The following is a 12,276-nucleotide window of genomic DNA, read 5'->3' as shown; positions in this document are numbered from 1 at the left end:
TTAGATATTGTTGTAGAGCCATGTTTTTCATAAACAGAAGTATATCATCTAGTTATTCGTTCATTTTTAACAATAAGAACAAAACATGACTGCCCAAAGGTAAAGCAGAAAACATATTCCAATCTTCATTTTTCTTAACGGAAGACAAAACTTTTGTAGAAATGATGCTGAATAAGGATCATAAAAGAATTTTCTAAACATCCTGAGATTTACAAATTAGATCAATATGTTTTCCAGCTGAAAAGAAAGTCTATCTTTGTAGTTGTGGGATACATCTCAAGAAGCAAGCGTTTATAACTTGAATAATGAGAAAATCCTTAGTGGTTCCATAAGCATAAAATAATTCCCTCATAAACATCCATAATTTGGATTTTATTAGCAATCTAGCAAACTTGGAGAGAACAATGTAACTTGGATTTGTCAAGGAGTGTTAATCGGGTATGATATATTGTTTGTTTTCATGAAGCTACTTTCAGAAGAATCAAAACATAGAAAAGATTCAAAGAGGAACTGAGAACAAAAACTCATACATTTACATCTATATTGGCTATTAAACTGAGAGTTCACATAGAATGTCTTCAATTTTATTTAGCCAACATATGCAATAATAATAAGACCCAAACCAATGGCCCTGGTATGAGTGACTTTGCATTGCAGGGAAATCTAACCCAGAGAATCACTAGTAGAATATTCCTCCTGAAAACATAAAAATATTTTATTAACATTAATAAAATAAAGTTCTAAGCCAAACAAAGGCTTGCAGAGTTTCTGTACCTTCATTTATATTCATGCTGTGTTTGCTAACATCTCTTTCTACATCTGTTTCATGTTGCCTCAAGATAAAACCCCTGGTCCTTCATATTACTTTTTATATTCAGTCCCTTTTGAGCCCTTTAACTGTATCCCCAGATGAGATGTCATCATTTGGCTTGGAAGCTCATTCTTATATTAGGGCCAGGCTGGTTTATCTTACTTTCCCCTACAGTGCTAGACTACAACTGCCTGTAGTCAACTGGTCTGTGCAAAAATATGTCAGTAAAAGCCACACTGCAAGATTATCCTGGGCAGAATGTTCCCAGGTAGGCCTCATTGTGCCAAGTTGTTTATCTTTTCAATACACATCAGATGTTGCTTCCTGTTGTTATGTGTGTGTATGTGTGTGTGTGTGTGTGTGTGTGTGTGTGTGTGTGTGTTTGTGTGTGTGTGAGTACGTGCACATGGGCACATACCAGTTCTAAGGCTTGAACTCAAGCACATTCCCTGAGCTTCTGTTGATCAGTGTTAGTGCTCTACCCCTTGAGCCACAGCTCCACTTCCAGCTTTTTTGATAGTTCAGTGGAGATGAGTCTCAAAGAATTTCCTGCTTTGTCTGGCTTTGAACCATTACCTTCAGATCTCAGCCCTTGAGTAAATGAGATTATAAGCATAAGCCATAGGCACCCAATTTTTCTTTTTTTTTAGTATTTTTATTTCCTTTTGTCTTTAAATAAGTTTTTTATTATGAAAATACTGTACAGAGGGGTTACAATCACATGAGCAAGGTAATGAGCACATTTCTTATCAAACATTGTTGCCTCCTCCTTTGATTTTCCTCTACCATCCCTTCCCTCCCATCTCTACAACTGAATGCCACTTTCTTGATTCAGCCTGAACTGTGGTAACCTGGACACTCTGGTGGAGAACAGACATCAAGAACATGCCAGACACATTTCTTTTGGTGGTAACCTCATTGCCTTTTCTTGTTATTTTTTAAGTAACATTTTGTAAGCTTTCATGTCACTATTTCATAAAATGATCGATTTTAGCAAGCTCATCTCTGTTATTATTTACAAGTATCCATAATCAACTTACTCCTTTTCAATACCTTTTTGAATATGCCAAATGGATGTTATTTGAGAAGAATAACTCAATTTTCATTTGTGACGTAGCCATTTTCTTTCCTGCAAGCAGCAGATTATGGATATTGTGATGTTTAATGGCATCATCTGTGTAACATAGGACATGATTAAATGTCGTGAAAGACTAAGGGATGGAGGGATTGGAGGTGTGGCTCAGATGGTAGGGTGCCTGTCCATGAGTGAAAGCATCACACACTGAGTTCGAGTGCAATCTCAGACAGAAGGAGAGGGAGAGGGAGAAAGAGAGGGAGGGAGAGAGAGGGGGGGAGAGAGAGAGAGAAAGAGGGAGGGAGGGAGGGTGAGGTAGGAGGGCGGGAGAGAGAGAATATAGCCTTAGAAGTGTGAGTTTTCCAATGAATTGCATTTGGGAAATAGTAAATTAGGCAAAATAGTCTTAGGGACTGGACCCACTCCGATGTCAATACTTTTATCCCATGCTTGATTGATTTTGAATTGGGTTACTTTCATACTAATACTTTTAGGAAATTAATGTATAAAAATAGTCATTCCTTTAGTAATTGGATTTTTCACTGAATTTAGTCTTACAAATTGGATTATTTGCCATTTTTAAGGCTTTCCTACTTGGAGCCATGAAAAAAATTTCTTTGAATCTGGGGAGCCAGAATATTTCTTGGAAATTACAGCCAGGAGCAGCTGCTGTTTCCAGCCTTCGCTTCAAGTATGACTTTCCCTAATAGCAGTGCTTTTGAAGTGCAATCGTTGTTTGATACCTCAGAGTTGGAGGACTTGAACCTGGATACTAGACAGTATCATGCTCTGTTCTTTCACTGGGTTCCTCCCCAGCCCATGCCTGTGTGGATGTCCATGCTGATGGAGGGCTTCGGAGCTCACCCTCCATCACTCTGATCTTCTGTCCCTAGGTCCAATCAAGGCAATTGAAATCACTTCTCAGGGGCATTTGCTTCCTCAGAACACTGACTAATCAGTCCTGTTTCCTGGGTCCCTGGCACTCCACAGGTGCTTCAGAGTTTTGGTGAATGGTTTATGCTTTAGTTCTGTTATTTAAGAATCACAGACACCATTGCATAACAACATTTTAAGCATTCAAAATCTCTTCATGAAGTAAAGTTTATGGTCACATTACCTGACCTTCCTGCTTTTATTGTGGAGCATGCAGTAAGAGGTCCATTTCAGACTCCACTACCAAAGAACTGAACATGGCCCTATTTGCATGGCCTTGGTTTATGTACAACTGTATGTTTTCAGAAGTAGACAACTGAAACAGCACCCATACATAATCTGGATACTGTTGTTTAATGGCTTCTCCCTTGAGGAAGCAGTCATTGGTTTATTTATGTTGTTATGTAGTATAGGGTGGGCTTGCTCTTCCCCTGCCAGGTACTGGCTTCATACACTTCCCCATGGAGGACCCTGGAAGGGCATCTTGAAGGGCATCTTGGAACCATTTACCGCCATCCTGGCTAGATGTGTTTGTTTGACATGTAATTGCACCATGTAGCCCATCCCATCTGCCCCAGTGATTTGTTTCCTGTGGGGACAGATGGGTAGTGGTGGTGGTAGGGGGTGTGGGGGTGAAGGGTGAAGAGGGGAAGTGATGTATGGGAAACAAAGGAGGAGGCAACAATGTTTGATAAGAAATATGCTCACGGGCTGGGAAGTTGGCTCAGTGGTAGAGCGCTTGCCTTGCATGCCTGAGGCCCTGGGTTCGATTCCTCAGCACCACATAAGCAAAAAGAAAAAAGCCAGAAGGGGCGCTGTGGCTCAAGTGGTAGAGCGCTAGCCTCGAGCTGAAGAGCTGAGGGACAGTGCCCAGGCCCAGAGTTCAGGCCCCACAACTGGACCCCCCCCCCCAAAAAAAAAAGAAAAAAAAAGAAATATGCTCACTATCTTGCCCATGTAAGGGTAACCCTCTGTATGGTATTTTCACAATAATAATAATAATAATAATAATAATAATAATAATAATAATAATAATAATAATAATTAATAATAAACATTTTGGGGCTGGTGTTGCTTGATAGTTTTCCATGCTGGGGAAGCAAAACCAGAGTCTCACAGCTACACTCCAGCTCCCCATTGAAGTTTTCCATCCATAGTTAAGCACATTTGAGCTAAGGTTTATATGAGGTAAAGGAATTAGATCGTTTGGCTTCTGAAGGAAGAGTATTCCAGAAGTGCGATGAGCTGGTCCACAGATCCTAACTAGGCCATGTCATGTGGAACAGATGTCTCCATTGTTCTATGACCACCCCAAAGAATCCAAAAGAGTGGGTTAATGCCACTTGGAAACTTGGTGGGATGCTCCATATGGCTTTGCTTTTATTCCAGGGGATCGAAGGAGCCCTTGATGGCCTAGGGGTTGAGTGATGGGAGCTTAACGCATGTTCTGATCTGAAAGTAGAGGTCTGCTGCTATGTCAAGAACAGTGTGTACTTTTCCATTTGTTGGCTGTTTGCTCTCACAAAATCAACTCAGATTTCTCAGATCATACTCTGGTCATGCAGTTGTTGATGATAGGAGTTTCATTGGATAAATCATATGCTGTTTAAAATCAATACTTGGGCTGTAAATGGGTCCAGAGATTTTAAAAATGAATACATTCCACGACAAGGAAATCAATGGCATTTATGATTAATATTTACTGAATGGCCAGAGATCTGAACTTAGAGATGCTCATTTTTCCCCCTTTGGGTATATACGATGCTGAATTATAAGAAAAAAGAAACAAATCAAGAAGAATAGATAACCAGGGAGGTACTTACCTTGTTAAATTCCGTAATGAGAGAACAGTCACAGATCTGAGTCAGGAAGTCTTAATCCTGATCTGACACTTGATATCTTTAGGCCTTTGGAAAATCATTTAGCCTATACCTTTATAATAATGATATCACATAAAATGAGATAAATGTATTAAAAACATTTAGCATTGTGACTAATACACCACAAATTAATAAGATATTTGCACTATTTTGCATTAGACTTGGAAACTGATTTGTCCTAGAGTAATGACCATAATATGTATGCTGTTGTCAATGCAAAACTACTTTCATGATTCATTGCTTATACTGGTCTGAATTATGCCATCTTTCATTAAAACCTACCCAGAATGCTAGTGTGTAGGCTTACTTGGAAAGTGGAACTTTGCTGATATAAATATACCTTAATGAGTACAATCTTGTAGAGCATTGTTACGCTCTCCTTTGTTTTTTCTCCTACTACTGTAACCCTTCTGTGCAGCATCTTTACAATAAATAAAATTTTAAAATAAATACACCTCAATAATAGGAAAATATGAGAAATAATTTAAAATATGAATACTGTACTAATAGTTAATATTATATTAGGATGCAACATAGTTTAATTGCTAGTGTCCTTATAAAAGAGACATTTGTGGAAAAAATAGATAGAGTGAGAAGGTCCTATATTGATTGGGACAGAAAGAGAACCAATGTGTCTACCAGTCAGGGAATTCTAAGGATTGACAGGTGGGTTTAAGAGAGAGAGGCACAGGAAAGACTCTCCTAGTTTTCAGAAGGAATTACTATGTATACCTTGGTTCCAGTCATCAAGCTGTACAAATGTATATCTAACATTAAACCCATCCAGTATATGCTATTCTGTCTCTAATATCAAAAAGAGAAAAAGACAAAAGAACATAATCTTACATAATCTTCACTTACTCGGAGTAAGTTTAATTTGATATTATATGAAAAAATTGCTTTTAATGTAAAGATTTTAATATTATATAATTTGGGGGGAATTTCTAAGGGTAAGGTGCATCCTCTAATTTGGGGTTGATTTCAGTATGAAAAGACATCTTCATATCCTCTGATTTAGAAGTTGTCAGTAGAAAATAATTGGACTTGTCTCTATTTGACATGATCCAAAATGCAAGTATCCTGTGGTAAGCATGAAAAAATGGGCAGGTACATTTAGCATCCACTAAGAAGTGGAAATATTGTGTGACTCCTTCCAAAGTAACTATTTCCTACTCTGTGATCTGAAATGCACACACAGTGAGTTTCAACTCAAGTGTCACATGTTTAGAAACTGACATGGTTGGCCATTACAAGTAATTAATAAAGACATCCAAATTCAAGGCTAACTTAAGTTGTCATGTTATTCACATTACATTCAATCACAGTTGCTCCTTCCAATTTCTTTGCATGTTCCTCGACTTGAACAAGGACGTGGCCTCATAGTCCCTGACAATTTCTTTGTAATCAACAGGACAATGCAACAGTCTCCAGTGTGTCCCAGAAATACATGACAGAAGAATCTGAATGCAAACATATGAAAAAAAGCCCTCAGGTGGTTGTTAATTTTTGGTGCTGTGTAATTAAGCTTGTTTTCTAATGTTATCTTGTGCCAGTGTCTAATTAGTAGAGCCATCTGCTGATAGAGCAGTGGCCCATCTGCCTAGTCTTCCCTTCACTTTTATGAAAAGTATCTGCCATTGCATGGTCCCTGTTGGATCAACTTCTCTTGCTGTGGAATGGGAGAGCATCTGATTTCCTCCTGGGATCACGGCTCCATTTATCATGCCAGAAGCATTCTGGGTACCCCAGGGGAACTGAGTGTTTCACAAAAGGATTGGAGGTTCCTTCCATCACCAGTGTTTCTGCCACCTGCGAAGGGAATTTTCTGTCGCCTACTCTGCTTCTTGTTAGGTCTGACTGTAGTACTCTCGTGGCTTGAAAACCATGATTCTGTACATCCAAGTGTATCACTGGATCCCAGGTGAACCTGTGTGTGGTAAATCCAAGCAGAAAATGAGTACTGTTGTACAATCAAATTTCACCTGCCGCCAAAAAGACTGATGCAGCTAACTCACACTGATTATGAAGTGACATCTGACAAATACCAGTGTGTGCCACATGTGCCTGTTTTTCGTAAGCAGGTCTTTATCTAGCAGCATGTATGGTACTTGGTAGGTACTTAAAGTTTCTTTATGAAATGAGAAAGATAATGGGTTCCTGGGAATAATGCAGACTTCTGTATGTTCTGTGAGGGCATAGGCGTTATTGCACAATCTTCAGAGAAAAAGAAAATGAGCCACAAACAGAAGCCTTCTCTTCCAACATACAGATGCTTCATTGCTTCCTTCTATATCCGAGTAACCCTAAAATTACTCCTGCATGTGCACTGTGGCTAAAAAAATAAGAACACTAAATGTCAAATGGAATAGAGAATTAGTATTACTTTTCCTGCCTATCATATTGTGCAATAGAATAAAAACTAAAGATAAAAGAATACAGATATTTTTAAAGTCTTCAGGAAATAAGGCTGAGTTGACATTTGTTTTGACAATCATAAAGATAGATTTAGATGGGTATAAATGTGTGTGTAATGAATTTGAAGACACATATAAAGATGGCTTCTCAAATCAATAGAGAGTTTTGTTCCAAAATAATGACATATATAATAATAACAGGTTTCACTGAGACTAGAAGGAGGTTTAACTAAAAGGTCTTTCATTGATTAGAATGGATGTCCTACTATAAAGGAAGTTAGAAGCAGATTAAAAGAAGCTAACCTCAAGCAAAAGAGTGGATTACTTTAAGAAATAAGCAATTCAAGAAGAAACTTTCGTTGTTATGTACATTAGTCTCCCATGAGACCAATTCTCCTCATTTCTGCCAAGTAATCTAATGGACAAAGTCTAGTTCACAGAGTGAAAGAAAAACAGGATGTGATGAATCTGAAACTCAATTCTAATTCAATTCTGCATTCCATTTATAGTTCAGCAGTATCTAATAATGTGTCCCCACTTGGTATCTTACATTATACGTACAGTTCCATTCTTCTATTAGTATAGAAAGTGAACCCACAGAAAAGCTATACAATCATGGTCTTTAATTAATTCTGGATTTGAATATTATTGGCACACTGGTGATACCATAATTAAAATGCCTCTGGAAAGGAACTTCTCTACTTTTAATAACTGTCTTGAGAAGAATCTATAAGATTTGTTCTATTTTCTACTGGTCTAATAAACTTGTGTGAACATTTGCTATGTTTTGGTATTCCAAATAAAGTAATGAAATATTTATGAAAACTCTCACATTCCTTTTTCTATTACTTTTCCCTTCCAGTCCCTGGTCAATATTTATCTTGAAAATGTGAAGGCCACTTGAGTAGTAGGCAGACTTATGAAGCTGTTTGCTTACCTTGCAGCACCAGGAGCTAAACAATTCTGATGGCATTTAATAAATATTCTTCTTCTTAATCCTGGGACAAACCCTGCTCCTCATAGCTCTTACATTTACTGTAGAGGCTATTAGTATTTAACTTTGTTATTGTTGTTGTTTGGTTTTTGTCCATCCTGGGGCTTGAACTCAGGGCCTGGGCAATGTCCCTGAACTTTTGAGCTCAGGGCTAGCATTCTACTACTTTGAGCCACGGAACCACTTCCATTTTCTAGTGGTTGATTGGAGATCAGAATTTCATGGACTTTCCTATGGTGGCTGGCTTCCAATCTTGATCCTTAGATCTCAACTCTTGAGTAGCTAGGACCACAGGCATGAACCACCTGTGCGTGGCAATATTTAACTTTTAATAGCATCACCATTCCAGAAAGAGCCATTAGAATGCCTCCTTAGCTAAAACTCTTCATTGTACAGTTTCTCTTATACAAGCACTAAGTCCCTTTCTGAAATATATATCTTTGTGTACATATAAAAATGTATATACACATATACACTTACACATATATATGTATATACATGTGTGTATGTGTGTGGATAGATTTAGATAGATAGATAGACAGACAGACAGACAGATAGACTTTTGGGTGTATGTTTATGTGTGTGTGGAGGCATGGATGTCTTTATTTAAATAAAAAATAGAATCCAGCCCTGCACAGTGGTTCACGCCTGTTATCCTAGCTACTCAGGAGGCTGAGATCTCTGAGGATCATGGCTCAAAGCCAACCCAGGCAGAAAAATCCCCCTTATCTCCAAGTAACTACTCAAAAACCACAAGTGGTGCTGTGGTTTCGAGTGGTAGAGCACTAGCCTTGAGCAAAAGAGCTCAGGGATAGCATCTAGGCCCTGAGTTCAAGCCCCATGACTGACAAAAAAAATTAAGAGAACTTTACAAACCAAATGTTAGAGATCAAATCAGTTTAACATAATCCAGTAATCTCATTTAGTACATCTACCAGTCGCTTACAAGATTTAGGTGCAACATTGTACATCTTTCCATCCTGCTTGTATTAGAGGCTGATGAGCTCTAATTTTACTGCTGCCACTCAGTTGATGAACAGGAGAATATTCTTGAAAGGACTATGAACGTCTCTTCTCACATGTTGACACAGACAAAGGTCCCCACATCTGTACAAGGGAACACACGTGTAGGGTTGTTTCTGTATTAAATTCAGGATGTCCATCGCTCTGAAATACGTTTTAGGACTCACATTCCCCAGTAAGATAAGGATCTATAATGTAGCATGTTATGACTTAATCCCTGTTATGCAGTTTTCTTTGGTGATAGCTGAGAGGAGATTTTTTTTTGTTAGGCCTGATTTTACTGTTTATCCAAGTGTAAGGGAATTTAGAAAAATTCTTACAAGTGTAAAAGAGTAGTTTCTATTTTAATGGCTATTATTTTGGCATTTTCCTACATGCCCATAATGTAAACATATGGCCACATCACCGACTCCTAGGTTCCCCCCTCTACAGTCCCCTGTTTTATGTTATGTTCCCTCTTCTTAACTCTAGAATCTGATTATGGGATAAGCTGTGTTATGTGTCTTTGTAAGTCTGGTGTATGGTGCTTAACATGATTTCTAGTTACATCCATTTTCCTGCAAATAACATAATTTTATTCATGAATCATATTCTATTTGTGTCAGCTGACCGAATCTCCTATTCCATTTTTCTGTTGATGGAAACCTCGGCTGATTCCCTAGCTGGTTTGTTGTGGTTGTGCTGGTGTCTCTGTTGTAATGCTGACCAACATTTCTTCCAGCATATATCTAGGTGTGGTAGAGCAGGATTTGGTTTTGGTAATTTGAGGAAGCTCCATATGGGTTTCCATAGAAATGGCACTAATACATGTTCCTACCAATTGATGCCCTTCTCAAATTCCTTAGAAATTCCATCATAACAGTAAGATAGAATATAATTGTAGTAGCTGATGAAGAAATGGAGCAACTATTTTATCCTACAAAATTCACACACCCACTAATATCCAAAGGAATAGTAGAAAGTAATCACACGGTTTTTGGTGGAGTCTAAAGTGGGGGAACATGGGATTAGAGGGAGGATGGGTGAGTGAATGCAGCCATTGCATCCAATGCACACTATGTAAAAACTAACTACGTAACTGTGGTCAGGGATGGGAGGGGGAGATGAGGAAAAGCCAAGGAAGGGGTGACAGTGACCAGGAAGCACTGTACTCATAGGAAAAAGGGAAGAAATAGTAGAGTAAAAGCAACTGCAATGCCCACAATATGCAAAACAATTTGTCTCAGTAAAGGCATGTTCTAGAGATTTCTGTCCCTGTGAAGCAAATACTACCTGATACCTCAATGAATCCCACATTCTTTTTTTGGTGAATGGAAGTATGAAAATACAGATATAAAATTGGTCAGTGTAAATTGAATTTTGAAAGCCGGAGAAATGATGCTTAAAAGCCATAGGTCTAAATATTTTGGGATAATAACAGAAGATTCCTGGTTTCAGGGAAAATTGTTTTCTTTGCATGAGCTATGTATTTTTCTGCTGTCCTGTGTATACACATCTTACTTATTAGGATATGCATAGTCATCCTCACTTGGTTATCTGTTATTGATGAATGTGCATTTGCTACAATAAACTCTATAGATTTGAAGGCACACTAGCATCATTTTCTTGTGGCTGTGGTTTTCCACAAGTGATTTCGAGTAAAATCAACACCAGCTCTTGTCACCTGCCTCTCTAAAAACAACCAGACCTAACCACTTTACTACTACTATGCAGAATCAAGCACTCAGATGTTCAGTACTTTAAGTACCTCAGTTTTAAACGCAAATGTGACCTGATGACTGGGCTTCATATATTCAGCATAAATCTTGTCTTAATTTCAAGGGATTTGTTCCAGTATGTGCCATGTGGGCTGACTTGGTTCCCAGGATTGTCTACGTTTTCCCCTTTTATTCAATTCAAACCCTAATAGTTGCTCTGCTTTGATGTTTCCCGCAGGCTGTGGAGTGGGGATGTGATGAAGCTACCCAGAAGGCCTGTTACAGCAAGGGAAAGTCAAAGGTAAGCTGCCTCCACAGGGCCTGTAAGGACCACATGGAAAGCGTTTTGATGCCTGGCTCTATGATGTCCTGGAAAGTACACGCCAACAAACATAAAAGTATACAGCAAATGGTCAAATTTTTAAGATTACATGAAAAGTAACTAGAACAACTAACCAACATTTCCATTATAGGTATATGTACATGTATGTACCAAATCTAATTGTAGATTTTAGTCATTAAACTTAGATTTGAAATTAACTGACTTCATATTGTTTGAAAAAATGAGGATATTTTCAAAATAATATTTTATTTTAGTTCTGTCATACATTTTTAGTTCACTACAGAAAATATGTGTAAGATACAAATTTTTATGGTAATGAGGGTCAAATTCGGAGCCTTGTGCATGCTAGTTAAATGTCCTACCACTGAGCCACATCCCCAACTCAATAAAACTGCATGCAGAAATCATTTAAATCACATTTCATAATTTATCTTGGCATTCCTTGAAATAAACTGTCTCTCTTGTGGGTTAAAATGTATGTGCCCTACTTCCTATAGAAAACACACTGTATTGCGAAGCCTAGGAATGCATTCTTGAGCAAATGTGTTGCCTTCAGGCCTATATAACTAGCAGGATCTGTAACAGCCATGATTCTTTAAAAGTTTGTCCTTGATTCTCTGGAAGAGAGTCCCTCCTTCAGTTGGTACACAGACTCACTGTATCACTCGTTCTGTGAGTGATCTTCCTTTCCTGGCTGTGGGCTTTTCCAATGGTGCCTTAGGCTTTTGTTCAAAGAAGATGCACACAGAGATGCAAGGTAGTGCAATGGGGAGCCTGCTGGGTAAAGATGGCCCCAGGGCCAACGGTCAGTATAGCACAAACAGAGAATACTAACAAATGATTCTCATGCTATGTGTGTTTGGAAGAGTTTGTAAGAGGCAAGCAGGGTGCTAGTGGTACATGCATGTAATGGTAGTGACTTCAGAGAATAAGAGGATCAGGGTTCAGGGACAACGTAGGAAGAAAAGTTCTTAAGTCCCTGTAACCCCATCACGGGATGCAGTGGTATCTGCTTGTCTTCTGAAGCTATTCAGAAGGCTAAGATTAGGAGAGTTGTGAGGAAGGCTCAGATTGACAGGATTGCTGTTCTAGGTCAGAAAAGTCAT

General features: G+C 38.5%; 1 protein-coding gene across 2 annotated transcripts in view; it reads left to right on the top strand.

The window, feature by feature from the left end:
* The window catches only part of Sema5a (semaphorin 5A), a 417,057-nt gene that overhangs the window by 273,623 nt on the left and 131,158 nt on the right, over positions 1-12,276 (top strand). For both annotated transcript variants that reach the window (XM_070042173.1, XM_070042172.1), the window contains exon 6: positions 11,066-11,128. In XM_070042173.1, the coding sequence (XP_069898274.1) occupies positions 11,066-11,128 (63 nt within the window). The remainder of the gene's footprint in view (positions 1-11,065; positions 11,129-12,276) is intronic.

This window comes from Dipodomys merriami, unplaced genomic scaffold (assembly GCF_024711535.1).
Source record: "Dipodomys merriami isolate MVZ:Mamm:240054 unplaced genomic scaffold, mDipMer1.0.p SCAF_32, whole genome shotgun sequence".
In the NCBI taxonomy this organism is placed as follows: domain Eukaryota; kingdom Metazoa; phylum Chordata; class Mammalia; order Rodentia; family Heteromyidae; genus Dipodomys; species Dipodomys merriami.
This window is presented reverse-complemented; position numbering and strand designations above follow the sequence as displayed.